At 32.6% G+C, this 22,758-nt stretch overlaps 1 protein-coding gene across 2 annotated transcripts in view; it reads right to left on the bottom strand.

Moving 5' to 3' along the window:
* The window catches only part of LOC145288029 (organic cation transporter protein-like), a 108,523-nt gene that overhangs the window by 7,463 nt on the left and 78,302 nt on the right, over positions 1-22,758 (bottom strand). For both annotated transcript variants that reach the window (XR_013869253.1, XM_080136040.1), the window contains exons 4-9: positions 21,726-21,880; positions 17,874-18,042; positions 11,693-11,908; positions 6,924-7,150; positions 4,457-4,638; positions 625-773 (exon numbers count right to left, since the gene is read on the bottom strand). Coding sequence is in view for 1 of the 2 variants with exons in the window: in XM_080136040.1 (XP_079992166.1) it covers positions 625-773; positions 4,457-4,638; positions 6,924-7,150; positions 11,693-11,908; positions 17,874-18,042; positions 21,726-21,880 (1,098 nt within the window). In the remaining variant the exon portion in view is untranslated. The remainder of the gene's footprint in view (positions 1-624; positions 774-4,456; positions 4,639-6,923; positions 7,151-11,692; positions 11,909-17,873; positions 18,043-21,725; positions 21,881-22,758) is intronic.

Consider the following 22,758-nt stretch of genomic DNA (forward strand, 5'->3'; position numbering starts at 1 on the left):
AAACTCTGTTACAATACGGTTATTTATTTTGTGCTTTGTGGATTCTCTGGCGATTGCATAGCATGTCATCGTTTATAGTAAGACACGTGGTCGCGCTGAATCAGTTTCGTGATTGAAACGCATTGCATAAACATCGGTTAAGATTTTAAAGTTTTTCATTATTCCAGGTTCTACTATATCAATTTCTAGCCATTGACCATAATGCAGTTTCTGCACATGTTTGGAACTATTAAACACTTTGTTCCAAAGATTCGCCCATCCTTGTTATATAACATGATTATTAGTTATCTAGTGTAAAGAACCAGTACAAAAATCATTTGAATCAAAGGTCAAACAGTAGAAAAGATTCTTTACCAACAGCGAGTCACATACCAGAATATCATTTTTATACTAAAACGTTGACGAAGCTGATGATAGTAATTGGTAAGGCTTAGTGTTACAGTGGGAGAAACTGATTATAGAGATGTATTTGGGATTATGGTTAGACTTGAGGAAATTGATAATATGGGTGACTATTGTGTTGAAAAAACATCGATTGAAATGAATACAAATAACAGATATAAAAAAAAATTAGAAATCTAATCTTCATTTCTGTTCTATAAACGTGAAGAAATAATCAATTACCTTTCTGATGAAGTCTCAGAGATGTTATCTGGCAATCGTCTGTTGAATGTTTCGGGAAGAGTCAGGGCCAAAATTCCGGCGATTATCGCGAACGAACCGAATATTAATGAAGGAACAACTTTGTCGTATGGATTTGGTAAAACATTCGACTGGAATTGGAAAAGAAAATAAAGGTGGATTTGATTTCAGAATTTTCGAAATTTGGATTCAACATTTGTATTACTTGGATTTTTTGGACTAGTGTTCTCACCTTTGATGTTATTCTTACAATGTTTCAGCCGGTGTAATCTCCGATCTACATCCTTTGTGTGTGCTTTTTTAGCGGGAAGCGTAGATATCTTATGATTGGACCTAGTTTAAACCTAGGTGTAGTTAAATATATTATTTTATAATATTATGTTAGTTTATATATACATATATATACATGTATATACATAATTCATCTATATGTATGTTTATTTTATTTATTTATTTTCTATTGTTATTGTTAATTTAAAAATTATTTTGTATCGCTATCCTAGAGTAAAGTTTATCCTGTGTACATAGTTTTCGCTACTTCTTTCCTATACAGTGTAATAGATGTTGGGGTTCTTTAAAGTATAGGATAGCAAATTTTTCATGAAGGCATAATTTTCATTGATCGTCTAGGTCTCTACATGTGTTTGCTTGTCTTACTATTTTCTATTCAACTATCGGCGAACGTCCGCTTGCTTTCAGTTCCCAATATTTGTTTGCTAGTGTCGTTTTCATTCGGTGTTTTTATTTTTATTTTTGAATGTACCTTTGTGGTAATAATATTGAGTTTTGAAATCTAAGGAAGTCATACCTACGTAATATTTCTTGTTATTTGGGTTTTCTTTAGCAAGTATTGTGCTTTTGGTTAGACATTTAATTTGAAGTGGGCAAAGTGTGCGGGATCTACAGCTACATTTATCTTGTTCATTATTTTTATTTCTACTATGGTTGTCGTTGTCCGGAGTTAATATATCAAATATATGCCACAAAACACCAATAAAAATAAAATTAAAAATTGAAGAAAAAGAAATATAATCTGGTATACGGCGCCATACAATCAAATGTTAAAAACAAAACTTAGCAAGAAATTTCTAGATCTCATCGAAAAGCACTTCCCCGTAACCAATCCCTTACAGAACATTTTCAATGAAAATAACCTTAAGTTATCATACAGCTGCTGTGAAAATTAGGATATGATAATTAAAGCACATAATAACAAAATATTTAATAAAAGCAATGAAAACAACAACAAAATAAACAATTAAAAAATGGATATCATGACAAAAATTAAACTAACACAAAGAACATATATGTAACTAGTAGAAATAATAATAATAATAATAATAATAATAATAATAATGAACCAACTCCTGACAACGACAACCATAGTAGAAATAAAAATAAAAATACTAATAATGAACAAGATAATGTTGATTTAAGTTTCGATTCTAGCTGATCGCACTCAAATCACATTTTTCTTTTACTTTTGAAATCATAACTATATATTGGGTACAATATAATATGAAATAATTGATAGAAAATTGGCACTCTAATAATAAATACGAAGTCTGTGTAAATTAAAATATCATATTTAAGCGTATTTTACGACCGGACAACACCGGGCACTCACCCTGCTTGTATATATATATATATATATATATATATATATATATATATATATATATGTGTGTGTGTGTGTGTGTGTGTGTGTGTGTGTGTGTGTGTGTGTGTGTGTGCATTAATATCATTAATATCTTTACTTATACAAACATGCCAAAGCTACAAATCCATTAAGAGGTTTCGATCATCAGTTCTAAAAAGCTACGATATCATTTATGTGTTAAATAATGTTATTTGTTATAATTCTTGCGATGATTAGCTTCAAATTAAAAACACTTTTCAAACAGTAACGATTAAAATCCCTAAACCGTTTCAGTACGCATAAACCTAATCGTGAGCCAAACACTTAAAAACGAGATTAAAAACACGCGCATATATCCTTCAACAAGAAGAATGTACAAGGTGTCTTGAATAAGTTTTCAGACTTTTTGTACAGACATTTACATTGTTGTAGACTTTTGAAAATCCAGTATGTTATAGCTATGCATCTATTGAGATGACTCACCAATTTTTATGATTTCAGATTCAAATGAACAGCTATAGCAGGAATTGGAATAAACTCTACTAAAGATTGATTGTCAAAGCTGATGAATTTCAAAAATGCAATCTAGATAGAGTTCAAAACAGACTTCGTAGCCTCGTAGAAGATGTCCTTTTCTCTTCCTTGCAACCTCTATCTCACAGAAGAGATGTTGCGAGTTTGTCTCTGATGTATCGTTATTTTCATGGAAAGTGTTCGACTGATCTTCAATCTATGGTCCCCCCTCGCAAAACTTTCACAAGAAACACTCGTCTAGCTGTAAACACTATCAATAATTCCCCCCACTCTTTATCTGTGCCTAAACCTAAACGTAGATTCCATGAACAAAGCTTTTTTATTAGAGCTGCACGCCTGTGGAATTGTCTTCCGTTTTCCTGCTTTCCGGCTGACTACAATATGGTTGTCTTCAAGTCTAACGTAAATAAGTTCTTGATGAGCCGTTCCATATAAGTTATCAAATTTAACAAATTTTCATTACTAATGATTATTATATTGTCCAATTTCTACTGTACACTCTTTAACCCTTATCCTTGAGTGGCCTCTTGGCCTTGATAATGTGTTGATACCTATGAAAAAAAAAAAGAAAAAGTCCAATGTGAACAAGTTCTAATTGAATCGTCCCCCTAAGTAATCCAAGTTACAAAATTCCCACTGTTTACTATGCTAAAATCACAATGACTAATGTATACCTATTAACCCTTATCCTTGAGTGGCCTCTGGGCCTTGATAAGTGGTGACACCCATGTAAAAAAAAAAAAACTTGGAGGAAAATGCCAAAGAAACATATGGAATGCTTCAGACTGCTTTGGAACCATCTTGCATGAACCAAGAATCAGTTTTTGAGTGGCATAAGCGATTTAACAAAGGCAGGGAGACTGCGACGAATGATGAGAGGTGTGAGATGAACCAGAGTCGATTGGCCAAATAAAGAATTTCATGGATAAGGCCGGTGTGTGTCTATAGAGACAATAAGTGCACAGTTTGACGTCAGTGTCGGAACTGTGCACACAATTATATGCGAGGAACTGAAGATACGGAAGATTTGCGCGAAGTTTGTTCCAAGGGTGTTCCATCATTGTCATAGACTATTTGACCAAGATGGGCATCAAGCAGTTCATCATAGTCTAAACATTACTTTCTGCGACTTTTGGTTATTTCCAAGGTCAAGGAAAACTTTAGAGAATGTCGTTATGAGAAAATTGAGAAAATGAAAAAGGCTGTGACGAGGATCATTGACATGCTCACACAACATGATTTCCATGAGGCCTTCTTGAAGTTGTTGCAACGGTATAACAAGTGCATTACAGCCGGATGAGATTACTTCGAAGGGGACTAGATTTTCATGTGTATAATATCAATTGAAGTGCACATATAACAAAAGTATAGGCACCTCGTATTTATGAAAATAAGATTTCTTTAGTTATGGAAGGCCATAATACCATATAATCATGTTTAGCTAAATCTCCTCGAGGATAGTCTAGTCTAACAATATTAAACCAGCAGCGACAATAGCACATTCTCTTAATGTGTTAGACTAGCCTTGTTGAAGCGTTTCTTTTTATACATATGTTCACATCGTTCCATCTGCTGCTGGTCTTTCGCGATAAAGATTGATTTTTTTTATATTTACTGCACACACAAAAAAGTTTGACTTACAGCTTCAGCAACATAAGGTGCCACCATTCCTCCAATCCTTGCGAAAGCAGAACTCAGACCAACAGCGCCATTCCTCACTACGGTCGGGAAAAGTTCACCGGAAATTATGTAAATAACTCCAAACGAAGCTGCGACGCTAAATTTACCGAATGTCGAGAGGGCAATGGCGACTCCACTCAAAGCTAGAAAATAATAATAATAATAATAATAATAATAATAATAATAATAATAATAATAATAAAACAAAAACAATAAAAACAATAACAACACCAGCGGGGGTGCCTGGGGATAAGTGGTTAACGACCTGGACTGACAATCGAGTTAGTTCCACAAAAACACTACTACTTAGGTCTGATAATAAACTTGACATGGCCCTCCCGTAAGTACTCGATATCTTTCTAGAACGAATTCTAACAAGAAAGATATCGAGGAAACGAATGCTATTCTATTTTATTTAAGATAAATTCTCACTATGGTAAAAGTTTATTTATACATTTATTTATACATTGTAATTGTTGCTGGCTTATTTAATTTCGAATTTCTCTTTTAATTGTGATATTTAATATGATTAAACTTAAGTTTTTTATCATTAATATTTTAAGAATAGAATTACTTATAGTTTATTGACTGAATTCCCAACCCGTTTGATTAAAATTAATTATGTAAAATTTTAGAAATATAGTAAGGATATAATTTTTAAAAATGGCGGCATGAACGTAATAATTTTTTCCTCATGGCACCCGTGTTTAAAGTGCCTTTTTTACTTTTAAAGATCTCTAAATTACTTATAATAAGTAAGATTTTTAAAAATTATTTTACTCTTGTAACTTTAAAAAACTTTATTTCATTTGCCACCTTTGGTCGTTTTCAAAAAAATAAATAAATAAATAAATAAAACGGCATTTTTTCTTATGGGTTTACATGAGTCTCTGATGATTTGTTTGGTCAATTTATAACATTAAACGAAACACGTGTAAGACGCAGCATACAACAAATAAAATAATATGAATTTTACATAAATATACATGTGGTATTAGAATTATTTACTAGCAATATATATATATATATATATATATATATATATATGTATGTGTGTGTGTGTGTGAAAATGATGTAGTTTGCTTAAATCATTGTATGTAGGTTAAAATATGTTTTTGAAGGCTTAATAATGAAAGTAGGACAATTTTTGAATGCAGGATAGGTAAATCAACAACTGATAATATTTACAAATTCCATAATTTTCAATTAAAATATTTTCAATAGATTTGAATAAATTTTCAATAAAAATATTTTAATTGAAAATTATTGAATTTCTTAATATTATCAATTATTAATTTACCTATCCTGTATTAAAAAATTGTCTCGCTTTCTGCATTGTTAAGCCTTCAAACATATCTTTTAATATATATATACTAAATTATGAAAATATATTTATAGCAATTAAGTTACACGTAGGATTCAATGTTTCATTCCGGTAGGGAGATGTCAGGCTAAAATGCATGGAATTCGTGTTGCCAGATGTTTTTATATATACATGTGGTACTTAGCCCACCTAACTTGCCAATCATTGTTATTCCCTCTCATTGGATAATGTTTCCATTAGTCAATAGCAGTTTCTCTTCAACAACAATTTGGCTAATTTTACTTTATCTTGTTTGTTTTGTTTTTATAGTGATTAGTCACCTTTATTTGTGAATGTGTTGACTTAGTATGTGACCACACACACACACACACACACACACATATATATATATATATTATGTCAGGTCATGCAATATGCTACTGATACCATGTAACCCAGTACTACCTGCCTCATGGTCGGGTCACCGGCGACTGAACTAGTCCCCCCACAAGACTTGTTTAGTGAGGAGGGTGGCTAGTCTCCCTGAAGGATTAAAAACAAGACCTTCCAAAGGGCGAATGAACCCTTTTTGGGGGTCAACGGCCAACTAGCACCGTGGGTGTTTGTGTGTATGTATGTGTGTGTTGGGGTGGAGAGGTCTCCCGTAAGACTTGGTGAAGGCAACCTTTCTAGGAGAAGCAAATCTCTGATTTAAAAAACCATAAAGCGGGAGACCAGTACCTGCATTAAGCTGGTCTGCAGTTTCACTTGTTGCTGGCTATCTTGCTCTTGCTTGTTGCTGGATCTCAACATTTTGAACCGAGAGAGAGACTTAGCTGTCGTACAAAGCTAAGATTCTGTGACATCATCTGTGTACAGATACTCCCTCAGGCATTTGTCTATTAAAATGGTCCTGTAGCGATAGAAGTCATTTTTGGCCTCATGGACTTTAAGTGCCTGGGGGAGTGGCACTCGTCTAACAAGACGTTGCCATCATATATATATATATATATATATATATATATATATATATATATATATAATGACAAGTCCCATAAAATCCCCTTATCAGTGGTAATATTATTTATTTAGAAGCAAATAGGGGAAAGCAATCAATATACTTACATTTATCCAAATAGAGCATACTAAATAATGTCAGGATACAAGCGACTCCACTAAGGATCATACTTGTGCAATACAATGGTTTGCGTCCGATTTTATCCAGTACTAATATACAAATGATGTAAGCAGGAAATTCAGCCAACCCAACCAACAGGAAATTCACGAATATATTGCCTCCAAGATTAACACTGTTTAACGATAATCCATAGTATACCATACTGACCACAAACCTACAATAAAAGAACAATTTTTGAGACGTTAGTATTTGATTTGTACCCTCATCGGAACATATATTGCTGATCTTCTTTAAAAACAATGCGATTGTCTGATCGCCAATATATTAGTTGGTGTTGAATAGCAGATGTCATTGTGTATCAAAAATTTGATTTTAATAATTTAAAAATAAATTATTCTAAGATCAAATAAGACGTCATAACGAGAATACTGTCGTCGAATTTAAACTGGCATTTATTTTATTTACTTAAAGAATAACTAATTAGCTGGAAATTATTTTTAACGATCAGAGAAAGAGAAGACGGTCGATAAACAACCGTGCAATTCCCGCAATACCATCCTAGTTTATATGGATCATACTAAAGGCTCGTCAGAGTTTAGTCTATTAAGTTCTAAAAAAAATTTTTTCAAATATATCTTTCTGGTTGAATTTTTGTCGCTTATGTAAAACAAATGTTATAGTATATTGAATACTAGCTGAGATACCCGAAATTTCCCATGTAATACGTGATTAATTTTAAATAGACGTGGTGAATAACGAGGCAATTATTTACATCTGACAACGAAACTACAAATAATTCCTATCATTCGTTAAACGTGTTAATGCAAGACAAATTACTTACAATGTAATTTATTTTATTAATTATTCAATTAAATCATTATATTTCATGTGCATTTATTTATTTATTTATTACATCATGAAGTTACCGCTTCTCAAGGTAAGTCAAATTTATTTTAGAGAACGGCTCTTCAAGAACCTGTTCACATTGGACTTGAAAATGGCCTTAAAATAGTCAGCCGGGAACCAGCTTAGTGGAATTGTAATCAACAAAGGATCAGTTCTAGGAGTAAAAAAAAAAAAATTGTTCGTGGAATTTTCGTTTAGTTTAAGGCACAGATAAAGAGTACAGGAAAACTGCTGCTAATTGTTGCAGATTGTCGGGTGTTTGTCGTGAAAGAATTAAAGGAGGGAACCATAGAGTGCAGCTCACTCAAGGAGAATATGATATCCCCCCACTAGATTTCGAAGTCTGTTTTGAATCCTGTCGAGGCAGGAATGGATACTTTTAGCAGCTCCTTCACAGATAAGGTAACAGTACTCTATTTTAGGATGTATTTGGCTTTTGTACATGTAGAGGATTACATCAGTGTGAGCTGTACTGGCGCGGTACAGTAACCCAACTATTTTTCCAACGATCTTGGCAACAGATGTGTTCCGTAAAACTTAACTAACAATATGCAAATTTAACATTTTAATATAATAATTATATTGCTAGAATCATGAAGCACTTCATGTGTGTTTGTGCTTTCCTGAGACTACGATTATAAAATTGATACGCTTTGTGAAAGTGATATATTCGTTTGAAGAAGTTGAGTGGTCTTAGCTATAGTTAGAGTAATAATCTAGTAATCTTACTAGACGAATGTTCGTGGTCGGAAATGGTATTTTTTGGTGTGAGGTTTTCTGCGTACCTTTCAACGTCTGACTTCTGACTGGTTCTATCAGTTAGTAATTATGGCTTAACCAACCAATCGTATCCTTGTATAAAGGAAGAACCAGGATGTATTTATATTTATTACATCACCGCATAATATATTTTCTTAACATCAATATTTATTGAAATAAAAATATCGATAGCGTGAAATAAAACAAAATTTTTAAAATCATTTTTTTTAAATAATTTAATTGTGAAATTAAATACACAATACATGCATTTTGATTTATTCGTAAATAAGTCACTTATTTTAAGCTTTTGTTAATAGTTGGGAAAACAAAGAATTACTTCGTAGACTTTCAAAGTTTGAAAGCTTTTAAACGGTGCGAATAGAAAATCTTTTCCGATTTTAAAATAGATTATATCTAATTTGTAAATACTTTTGCTCATGCAAATATGTACTTCACAAATGTATTTTTTTTAACAAAACCTTGTTTACGAAGCCACTGAATTAATAGCCTGAAATAATTAAAAACGTAAAACAAAAAGTAAGATAAAGATTGAAAAAGATTGAAAAAGATTGAAAAAGAACGTCAGTTAAAACAATTTTATTTGATTTTGTATATAGTATCTTATAGAAAAAAAACAACTACAAAAAAAAGATAACATTTTTCGCTCTTTGAAAATGTTTGATTTTTATTTCTTTGTAGATTAGTGTATGGAATGATGCAAACAAAAATCGTTTCGTTGCTTTGGTAATCGTTAAATAATGGAAATGGAGCAAAAGAACAGTTTTGAAGTTAAATGGCTTTGATTATTTTCTGGATTCAATTTACTAGGACATAAAAGACACTTCTAGCAACATAGCTTGAATTTCTTAAGTATCGGGGAAAAAGTGTCTTGAAATGATCAGAAACAATTGTATAAATAAAGACATTTTCTAAAGAATAATATTCTTCTCGACAAAAAGTAAAACAAGTTTTGTATAAAAACTAGCCTTAATTAATTTGCAAAATTTTATATTAATATTATAATATAATTAACTACCCCCGACAAACCCGACAAGCTACTAAGTCTCATCCCTTTACAGTAGAGATCCCTAGGTGCAAGAAAGCCTTTTACTCCAATAGTTTCTTCCCCAGAACTGCAGGTCTTTGGAACTCCCTACCGGGATTCTGCTTTCCCAACTGTACTGATATGCAGAAGTTCAAGTGTTTTCTGCTCATCTCCCTTCATAATGCCCCTGCAAATTAAGTCCCTTATAGTAGCCACCTGCTTCAAAGTGGCACTGTGCCTTGTTTGGGGTGAAATTGAATTTAAAAAATTTTTTTTTTAATTATTAGTTATATTTATTCTTGTAAAAAAGCAACATTTAAAAAAAGAAAGAAAGAAAATATGGCGATCGTATCGAAAGTTTGATAAAGTTTGAACGTTATAGTTCAATCAAAATAGGAAATACAGTAAGAAACATTATACGATAAAAAAATAAACGTTTTAAATTGTTATACTTTTTTATTAAGCGTCCATAAGTCAACAAATATGTTGTGAGATATGGCAGGATATTTGAATATTTATCCTTGCACAAAATAACCATCCATACTAATAGTAAAGCAGATGTGTAGGTGTTAAACATGTGTAGGTGTTAAACATTTGTAGGTGTTAAACATGTGTAGGTGTTAAACATGTGCAGGTGTTAAACATGAAACAAGCAAAATTCAAAAGTATGAGTGAAAGTGACAGAATAAAATTTATGTATTGATTGTTTATCAGTGAAAACATCTTCATTCTGTACAATCTCCATATAAAGAAGGTGGCTCAGAGGATAACGAATAAGGCTGTATAGCTATATTTTGGTTTCGATTTTAGTTGATAGCACGCAAGTCACTTTAAAAAAAAATCTTTGGAAATCAGTATTATATATTAGGTACAATATAATATCAAATATGGATTTGGCTCTGTAAATATAAATACGAAATCTGCATGGATTAAAATATATTTAAGCGTATTTTACGATCAGACAATGCCGAGCGGCCTGCTATTGAAACAATATTAACGAAAAACAGCCGCACAAAATAAAACAAGATGGCACAAATTTTTTGAATTCCTCGGTATATGATAGAATGGATGTTACATTTGGTACCAGACCGAAGATCAAATAACGAATCCGATGTTCACTAAAAGAAAAGTTCCATGTTTTGCGCGGCCTTTTCAGATCTTGCTATTAAATAGCCATGTTTGTTGCATAATACAAAATATCACGCTGTCATTTCTACATCACATTTCCTCTTGACTGCCATTTAATTTTGAGAGACAATAGATACCCTTAATAAGTGTGCCTATGTGTGTAATTGTGAAGCAAGGATTGCGCAATCTATAACCACACCTATTTCGAGTTGATACTGCCTGATTCTAATGATAAGGAAAAGTCCAGGGCGACTGAAAACAAAATCGACATAAGCGGATTGCATTTACAGCACCTGGTTTTCCCAGATTGTCACCCATTTACTATTGACCAGGCTCAACGTTGCTGAACCTCGGTTATATAACGAGAACCGGTGTGTCAGCGTGATGATGCCGTATGCATATCACGTTAATACGTTAATAAATGAGCATCTATTTTCCACGGGAGGTCACAGCCGAACACAAAGGTCATCGCATGTCAGTCACATCTAACAATTTACTCGCGATAGTGACAATAACTAAGTGATTAAAGACGTGGACAGTAAACCTGAGTGTATCACATTCGAATGCAGTTCGTCCCACAGAAACACTTTTATAAAAAAAAAAACACTTGACTTTATGTCTCACTTCATAAAGAAGTGCTATATAAACCAATCTACTCGCGACACGTACTTGCGAATCAAGCCTACACTTAACTTTAAAGACATATTACTGTCGAGTAAATATTTTATAATACTTGTGTGAGGAGTTTGTTTCCTAGCGTCAAACAGGTTAGATGACAATATGGAAAGCCTGCTAGAATTACAATAGTGTTTATTTGTTTGTTAAATTCTATTTACACCCGCCAATAGAAGAGTTTTAAACCACGATAAGTTAAATGATTGCAGTGTCTTGCTAAGAATTCAATTGAAAGCACCATACCAATTAAAGAAGACAACCAAAGATTGCAGAGCCAATTTTCGGGAAGTGAATATTTTCCAAAGTGGAATTGTAATTGCGTTATCGTTCGCATCTAGAGAATCCAACATCTTTGGTGAAAATACTTTGTTATTTCCTTCGGCAATTTTCTTCATAATAACTTCAACCTCATCATGACGTCCTTGACTCAGCAACCATCGAGGCGATTCCGGGATGTAACTAAGAATTAGAAATTACAATATAAGGTCATATATATATTTTCTCAATATAAAAATCTAAAACAAATGGACAAATTTTCGCCAGAAGCGGTCTTCATTTTAATAAGCACACACACACACACACACACACACACACACACACACACACACACACACATATATATATATATATATATATATATATATATATATATATATATATATATATATATATATAGTCTTTGAAGTTTTTAACATTTGAAACCATACAAAAATTTACTTTTTATCATTCGTTAAAAAAAAAGAAAAAAAAACATCTAGTCAGTAAGTCATTTAATCACCTGCAATCACTGCATGAACTCTCTCGAAGTTACTATAATACCAATTTTTTTATTTTTTAAGGGATCATCAGTTGTTTACCATGAAACACTGTTTCGGGGATTTATATATATCATTCAAACACTAACGCGTTTAAACATATTGTTAAGAGGTAGTTTTAATCATTTAGAACAGCTTTAAAGCTTCACCACTCACTCATTTTTCAACCAAATTTCAAACTATTACAGTTTCTATATCACTTTCTCATCTATATTGTGAAATAAATTTTTTTCCCCAATTTTCGTTCAGTAAAACAAAAGTTATGATGAATTTACTGGTGTTCAAAATCGTAAAAAGACGGAAGGAGGTGAGCGACGTATTTTATGACTAGTTTCCATAATAACCATGTCGCTTCAGCGACTAGTGTTGTTACTAATTTACTGATATTGCGAAAAAGAGAAGTAACAAGTGAAACAGAATGAAAGAATAAAAGGGAGATAATTGGTCGATTTTACTGAAAGCCGACGAGTGCCGTACATTGTTATTTCATACGTGTATGCTATGTTTATGGGGGCAAAAAAATAAGACTGAAATTAAACAAAGAACAAGTGAATTTATTGGAAGCCTGGAAAAATCATGGATTACAATAGAGAAATGCAAGCATGAAAAGTAATATGGTTAAGCTTAAACATGGAAATATAAAGGACTAGTTGTTAAAACTGGAAAAGAAAAGGACGAGATATTCCAGTATAAATACAATAGATTTATAACTTAAAATATTGCAGCATTAATTTTTGTTTAATTCAATTTAACATTATATAATCAATTCTTAATGCTGCAATATTTTTAGTTATAAATTTATTATATTTTTTACTAGAATATCTTGTCTTTTCTTTTCCAGTCTTAACAACTAGTCCTTTACTTTTCCATGTTTAAGCTTTACTATATTACTTTTCATGCTTGCAATTTCAATTTTAACATATATATATATATATATATATATATATATATATATATATATAGAGAGAGAGAGAGAGAGAGAGAGAGAGAGAGTCACAGACAGACAGACAGACAGAGTTAGAGACAGATAGATAGATAGAAACATTAATAGATAGATGGAGAGAGAGAGAGAGGGGGGGAGGGAGATGTCCGCTCCTTTAAAGAAACTCGTTTCTTATCGTTGAGCACTTTATATTGAGCAAAAGTTAGTCAGTTATCTATGTATATGGTTATATATTTTACAAAAATATTACATAGAATATTTGAAGAGGTAGAAGGATAACTTCTATCATAAAAGCTGCAATCTTTTAAAATAAATATATATATATATATATATATATATATATATATATATATAGTTATCTATGTCTATGGTTATATATATATATATATATATATATATATATTGGTGAGCGTATATATATATATATATATATATATATATATATATATATATATATATATATATATATATAGTTATCTATGTCTATGGTTATATATATATATATATATATATATATATATATATATATATATATATATATATATATATATATATATATATATATACGCTCACCAATTCGATAGGAGATCGTTTTTTAGTCACTTGTAAGTATAAATATAATATTTATTTATATAGACAAATATTACATAGTCGCTACACTATATAAATAAATATATTATATTTTGCTCATTTTATTGAGCAGTGGTGTTTTCATTCACGAGTACTCCCTCTTGAATACCTTTATCCTGGTTGGTTGGTGTGTTGGTTGTTTTGTTTTACGGCATATCAACCCTTTTCAGGTTATTTAATGCCGAATCTGGTGATTTTGAAAAACGATTTTTTTAATATAGTATATTTGTTTTTTAAGACGTATTCTATTTAACCCATAGTTGGGACCCGAACAGGTGCTACCACTCCGAGTCAGAGTGGACCTGGGAGCAATGGCAATTAAAGGGTGGCTCCACACTCCCTAAGGCCTGCAAGCTGGGGCCCTCACCATCGGATATAGTTTAAGGTCATATCCAGGACCCCTTTATCTTGGTATATATATATATATATATATATATATATATATATATATATATATATATATAGAGAGAGAGAGAGAGAGAGAGAGAGAGAGAGAGATAAATAGATAGGTAGATAGATATGTTATATAGAACATGCTGCTTTTGTTCTATTGCGAGATAAGCGACAGGGTTCATCTTTTGCAGGTACTTGGAAGACTTTACTGTTGATAATGTACGTCTGAATTAAGTGTTCTTGCATCCTTTACTGCTCCAGAGAGAATAGTTTTAATCTTTGAAGCCATTCTTTGTAATGTATTGTTTAAAGAAACTCGTTTCTTATCGTTGAGCACTTTATATTGAGCAAAAGTTAGTCAATTTAACTCATGCGCGGATCATCATATAATGATTGGATCACTCTGACAGATGTTAAAAAGCATTTTTTAAAATAAATGTTTGAATTCAACAGCATTTCTTGCAGTTAACAGTAGCCGATTGGATTAGCTCCTTGTAAATGAAACCAGGGATGGCTTCTGTCGTCGGGTACGAATCTATCGACTGGTGTTAATTGTGACACCCTGCACTGATGATTCCCAAAAGGATGAAACACTAGTGTCTGTACGTATTTAATAATTATTATAATAAATAATTCTCTCTCCATCCCTCCCCCCCCCTCTCTCTCTCTCTCTCTCTCTCTCTCTCTCTCTATATATATATATATATATATATATATATATATATATATATATATATATATATATATATATATATGATTACTTAATTTAATCGCAGAAATTAATAAATTAATATAGGAAAGTATAATTTTATTCGAAAACTTTAAGTATGACGAAAACTTTAAGTATGACGTTTCATCCACGCTAGGATTCATCAGGCTTATGCCTGATGAATCCTAGCGTGGATGAAACGCGGAATATTCTATGTAGCTTAATTGCCATATATATTTTATAACTTACTATATATATATATATATATATATATATATATATATATATATATATATATATATAGTTATCTATGTATATGGTTATATATTTTACAAAAATATTACATAGAATATTTGAAGAGGTAGAAGGATAACTTCTATCATAAAAGCTGCAATCTTTTAAAATAAATATATATATATATATATATATATATAGTTATCTATGTCTATGGTTATATATATATATATATATATATATATATATATATATATATATATATATATATATATATATACGCTCATCAATTCGATAGGAGATCGTTTTTTAGTCACTTTGAATTATAAATATAATATTTATTTATATAGACAAATATTACATAGTCGCTACACTATATAAATAAATATATTATATTTTGCTCATTTTATTGAGCAGTGGTGATAACTTCGTTTTCATTCACGAGTACTTCCTCTTGAATACCTTTATCTTGGTTGGTTGGTGTGTTGGTTGTTTTGTTTTACGGCATATCAACCCTTTTCAGGTTATTTAATGCCGAATCTGGTGATTTTGAAAAACGATTTTTTTAATATAGTATATTTGTTTTTTAAGACGTATTCTATTTAACCCATAGTTGGGACCCGAACAGGTGCTACCACTCCGAGTCAGAGTGGACCTGGGAGCAATGGCAATTAAAGGGTGGCTCCACACTCCCTAAGGCCTGCAAGCTGGGGCCCTCACCATCGGATATAGTTTAAGGTCATATCCAGGACCCCTTTATCTTGGTATATATATATATATATATATATATATATATATATATATATATATATATATTTATATATATATATATATATAGAGAGGGAGAGAGAGAGAGAGAGAGAGATAAATAGATAGGCAGATAGATATGTTATATAGAACATGCTGCTTTTGTTCTATTGCGAGATAAGCGACAGGGTTCATCTTTTGCAGGTACTTGGAAGACTTTACTGTTGATAATGTACGTCTGAATTAAGTGTTCTTGCATCCTTTACTGCTCCAGAGAGAATAGTTTTAATCTTTGAAGCCATTCTTTGTAGGGAAAGCGTGGAAAGTCGGATTCCGAGTTTCCAACAGTAGGACACTCTCCATAGGTATGATATCTTTTTTTGAAGATAAGGATTTCTTTTGGAGATTGCATGTATAAAACGGACTATACCAGAGTAATGTATAATTGATGGATTCTTTTGTTTTTAAATGAAATGTATTTTTAACAGTTTCAGAAATTTAAGACCCAAAATCTTCGAGTAGAAGATCAACATCTTCACAAGCCTGTATATATATATATATATATATATATATATATATATATATATATATATATATATATATATATATATGCGTTTTATTTTTTATTACCGTATCTTTCTGTTAAGTTACATTATTGTTTCAGCTACCCGGCCGTTTTTTTTTTTTTTTTGGCCGTCTGTAGCATCCTCAGACTTTTACAGAAATGTTCGTTATGATGGGATGAAAGAGTGAATGATGTCAGGGGAGGGTGCGAGATGAGCGGAAAAAAAGAGGAAGGGAATAAGGGGGAAAGGTGGGAGGGTGTGCTTGGTATGTCGGTAATGTTTTAGTTTTGGAGTTTAAGGACCTTAGGTGGTTGTGGGGGAGGGTCTGGGAAGTTCATTTCTGGTGTGGCTGAGGCATAGAGATACATGGGGGAGGGTGATATGTGGGGGGTAGGAGGAGGGGGTTACTTTAAAATTCGAGTCTTAATGTTTAAGTTTTTGGCGTCTCGTTGGTGAGATGATCCCTTCCTCTTTTTTCCGCGCTTCTCGCACCCCTCCCCTGACATCATTCACTCTTTCATCCCATCATAACGAACATTTCTGTAAAAGTCTGAGGATGCTACAGGCGGCCAAAAAAAACGGCCGGGTAGCTGAAACAATAATGTAACTTAACAGAAAGATACGGTAATAAAAAAATAAAACGCATATTTGCTCTACAACAGTATTGAGCACTTTCCTCAGGTTTTTATTAATTACCATTTCCACTATATATGTGTGTGTGTGTGTGTGTGTGTGTGTGCGTGTGTGTGTGTGTGTGTGTGTGTATGCCTATGTAAAAAATATATATATATATATGCCTATGTAAAAAATATATATATGTCTATGTAAAAAAATATATATATATAGTGTATATATATAGTGTATCTATATATACATTAAGTGTGTCTGAAGGTGGATATAATTATATATAGTATGTGTTTGAAGGTGGCATATATATTTATATCTATGTGTGTATATATATACCACTTTCACACACACACACACACACACACACACACACACATATATATATATGTATATATATATATATATATATATATATATATATATATATATATATGCCTATGTTTAAACATTGCTAGATTCATAAGCATCAACATGAAAGCGAGGGAAAAGTCTGAAATAACAGCACATATCGCGAATCTACAATACCTATCGGTCAGAGTGAATTCAAATGTGTGTGTGGAGTCGTCTTATAATTTTCGTCGGTTATCCCCGTGATCGTGTGAACACCATATATATTCATTATTATTTTAAACATCTTGCTTACGTTCTGCAAAATCAAATTGCTAGGTTTTTTTTTTATGGACGAAATATGAACCAGTTGAATTTTCTATTGTAGCAAACAGCAAAAAGGATTTAATAAAAAAAAGTTAAAATTACTTACTACCAGACGAGCATGTATAAAATGGTTGGCATCGAAAGCGCTAACTCCAAATACTGCCAGTTACGAATTAAATAAGCCAACAATGCCAAGAGGACGAATCCAGTTGCGAAAAAAAATTCAAAGTTTATTCCAGTGAATCTTCTTTTCGAAGGACCAACTAATTCAATGCCTTAAAAGAGAACGAAAAAAAAAGAGTTTTTATTATAATTAAAATCAATGTGATAGCATGCTATATTATTGTAAAATAAATTAGGTACATTCTAATCACATCTTCTTTATATAAAAAAAAGTAATTTGACATTTTGTTGATTATTATGGCTCTGTAAACACAAGCGGTACATGGGATTCTTCTATGGTCACGATTTAAGCTAATTCATAATGCGTGCTTTTGGAAAAGTTGTGTCTATTTCATTAGCTTTCAACAATTTTCATATTTTTTCCGGTACGACAGCTTCTGTTAACAAAATGATCCATACAATCAGCCGGGGGAATTTTCACTCTCCCACTCAAATCTATTACCACTGACATCCACTTTCACTGATTGGATAAAAAAGAAAATGTTTTTGCATTATTTCCAATTCAATACATTTTTCAAAAGTTATTCCCGGGCATTAGAACTTTGGCATTCCATGTTCGGCATACTGATAGGATAAAAATTCCTAATTTTTCATATTCAAATATGATTAAACTAATGTTCCCTTGTATTAGCACCGTCTTTCAGAAAGGAGTGGGTTTCTTGCATGCTCTTTTTATCAGTGAAGTGTTGATGTGACTGACCAGAATATTTGGGGTGAAATTGACTTGAAATACACTTTAAATTGATTTTAATTACGCGAACTACACACGCACCGTTTCCAATTTTTTTATTATTATTTCCTCTCAGATCTCGGGTTCCGCCGATACCTTAAGGCGCTGGAAAAGTTCAACTAAAGCTACCAGCGGAATATTTTGAACATACCATGGAAGGACTATCGCACTAATCTCAGTGTTCTCCAAGAGGTCAACACCACCAACATTGAAGCCATCATCATTAGGAACCAGCTGAAATGCTTGGGCCACGTTATCAGAATGTCGGATTCCCAGCTGCCGAAAAAACTCTTCTATATGCAGTTAAAATAAGGAAAGTGCACTCGAGGATGCCAGATGAAACAATATAAGAATCTTCTGACAGCAAACCCGAAGAAGTGTGACATCAACACATACACATGGAAGGCGTAGGCCAAGGACAGACAAACCTGGAGGCAAACCATCTCCAAAGGTACAGCCACTTTTGAGGCAAACGGACATGCGGATCTCGAAGAGAAGAGAAAGAGAAGGGAGGGAAAGAGAAGAACGCTCGCAAGTCAACCCCTCAAATGGAAATGGAACTACTTTCTCGCACTGTGAAAGGCAGTCCAAGGCCAGGATCGACCTTGTCGACAACTTCCGCACACACTAAAACCCAGAGCACGTCTATTATCCTTACTGCTGAGAGGTTGCCAAAATAAATGAGAGGAGAGGTTTTGAATAGGGTTACTGCAAGGTGTGTGTGTGTGTGTGTGTGTGTGTGTGTGTGTGTGTGTGTGTGTGTGTGTGTGTGTGTTTTGCAGTTATATTCTACAGACAACATCAAAACCTTTCTTCTGCTTTCAGTAATTATGAAACAACCCTAACTTTTAAATTTTAGTTACGAAGTAAAAATACTCACAAAACTCTAAGAATCAATATTTATGTTAAATTTTAGGGACTTTACATCAATGATGATAAAGTTAGCTAGTGTGAATTTTTACAAGGGCCACACTTAGTGCATGATAATAACCCAAATCCGCAAAACAGAATCGTTCCCAGGGTTGAATCGAGAAAGGTCAAAGTTAAGCAGAGGTTAGTTTACTTAGATAAAACAAATGGTATAAGTCGAAATGACGACCTGTAACATAGCGTGGACGCGCGTATGCATATGCATGCGAAATCACGTCACCGGTAAGGAAAAATAAAAACTTTAAAAAAGAGATCACATTAGAGCTGGGAAGAACGTTCCAGATCACGTTATAGGTGTGAATAACCTTCGAGGGACGTCACAGCGGTAACGAAAGGATTAGGAAATAAGTGTCGTCGCACAACAAAAAAAGGCAAGTTGAATTTCTTTTCTATTCTTTATCCACTTTGCGACTGAGATTACAACGCATTGGTTCCTGGACAACGTTACAGATCAACTTCAAATTTTTCGAGCTGAGAGAAAACACAATTTTCAAATCAGTCTGTCATAACACGTCAATAATGCGAGTCTGCCTATGGAAACTGTACGACAAAGGTCGCCAATAATACGAGTTTGTAGAAGCGTGTATAAGACACATGGACGTCAATGCTGTAAGGAACGTGTGAAATGTTACCTTCATGTCTCTGTCGGCACGTCACTTATTTCAATTCAGTTAAGAACGTAACGAAATAATTAAATAGCTAAGAGAACATTAGTTTCTCTCTCCCTCCCCCTCTCCCTCTCTCTCTCTCTCTCTCTCTCTCTCCTATATCACTTCTCTCCAAAATATAACCTTTAAGAACTCTTAGCGAACATCTCCTTATGTTTTTCCTGCATAACAAGAAGCTTTATTAGCATAACAACCACTAAAAACTGCGACGATGAAAAGAAGCGAAGGTCGCATAAAAAAGAAGCGCTTATAAAAGAACGCAGAATTAAAAAAAAAAAGATACGCTTATAAACATCCAATGTATAAAGAACTATGAATATTACGAATATTACATCTATAGCTAAGAAAAAAGCAAGTGTAAATATTTATATCGAATACAATGAAAAGGGCGTCAGTTTCCTTGTTTTTTATTATTTTCTCGGGAAACGCCCGTTCACGGTTTCACCATTATATTTATGAAATAACGATGGAGAGATGTTCGTAATGAGACGTCTTACTATGTAAGTTGAAGCACACGCATATTCTTAGGGGAGTTTTACAGAAATGAGAAAAGCCCCATTTAAGTTGGAGGAAAAAAGGCAAAAAAAAAAGGTTTTTCAAACAATACGATACAACTTTGCGATAATGATACAAATACGGAAAAGAACAAAGTCTAGTACTATAAACACCTCGACTAAAATGAGACGGATAAGACTGGAATATTAAGAGGATTATTGTCACTCAGATTCCAAGGATAATGCACTTATTGTTTCTACTATCTGCCTCCTTACGAAAGTAGAGTGAGACACAACGTTTTAATGTGAAGAAATTATTTTCCTCCCAAAGGGGCATTATGAATTGGGACAAATTGTTTTTTTTAATTACCTCAGTCTAGAAGAACTCTTTTATTGATAGCGGACAGTATAGACTAAGGGCAACATGAAAGAGCGAGAAATGGCTGCTAATGGGTGGTGTGAGATCATCTGTCGTGTTATGATAATCGAATTGAAACAGTGAGTGGAGACGTGCTATCACTCAGATTCCAGAACAAAAAGAGTTTTGTATCGACGATAAAACACTAGTAACGGTGTGTCTGATTTTTTAAGTACTTCCACGCGATGTACGAAATTAGTAAATGATTTCCATGACTAGTATAAATATCATATCACTTCACTGTAGAGGTCGTTAGACGCCAGAAGATATTCCACTCTTATAGCTTCTATTCTCGAACCGCTTAACTTTGGAATTCTATTCCTGCACCCTGTTTCCCGACCGTACCAACATGCAGAGATGTAAATGTAACGTGAACAAATGTTTTGCAACCCAGCTCCCCATCCTGGTTACCTCCATAATTCTGCTTTTTACCACAGTAGCCCTCACGCTTCAGTGACAATATGCCTTATTTCGAGTGAATAAAGGTAAAAAAGAAAGGCTTAAAAAAGAGTGAGATAAATGTAAGTTTACTTACCTATAACGAAGGCAGTTGTAATGATTCCAGCACAGGCCACACCTTGCAAGAAACGTATGATGGCGAGAGAGATAAACTCGGGGGCCCAAATCGTTCCAAACCCACTGAATATATTAAGAATGTACGAAAAACAGATAATCTTCCGCCGACCGTACCTGAAGTAGACAAAAAGAAACACATGTCCAAAAGACAATCAACTGACCCTTAAATAAGACACATTTATATATATATATATATATATATATATATATATATATATATATATATATATATATATATATATATATATATAAGTTATAAATAATTGTATATTTAAACATTGTCAATCTTAATAGTTTACATTTATCAATTGAAGGAGATAAAACAAAAAATAGTTTGAAAATATCCACACAATTATTATATTACGATGCAAGAATCAGTTTGATTAAGTTAACTTTAAAATGTATAAGTATCAAATATATTTAAACTCTAAAAGTAAGGTTGGTCTTAATTTCTAAAATAAAAACGGTTATATATATATATATATATATAAGGAGAGAGAAAAAACATATTATTGATAACATTACATCTAACGCTCTATATGGAAAGATATCGAGCCATCTGTGCCTCCTTGTTTTATCTTGATTCAGTTCGATTCTGATTTTGATGAGTCAAATTTTATATAATACATACATGTGTTTAAATTTTTTTAAATTTAAAAAGTAAATATAAATATTAATATTTATAGATTATTTTTTCATCGAGACATTCTCAAAATATCTGTCGCACATCGACAGCTATCTTGCAATATATTTGCAATTGGATATTCCATTCATCGACCAGGCAAAACTCTTAGAGATGTCTCTGCGATTCTTGATTAGATTTACGGCGGGAAAGTCGACCGAATCGCAAGAAAGACATGAAATTCTTAAGTAGAGTTTCTTTTATTTAATTACTCTAAAAAGAAATCAATTCATTTTGTTGAAAAGTAAAGAGAAGCATCTGTTTGACATTTCATGAACCTCGTTCAAATGCAACAAATATGTTTAATCGA

Source organism: Euprymna scolopes, chromosome 11 (genome assembly GCF_053919585.1).
Source record: "Euprymna scolopes isolate OS-2025 chromosome 11, ASM5391958v1, whole genome shotgun sequence".
Taxonomy (NCBI): Eukaryota; Metazoa; Mollusca; class Cephalopoda; order Sepiida; family Sepiolidae; genus Euprymna; species Euprymna scolopes.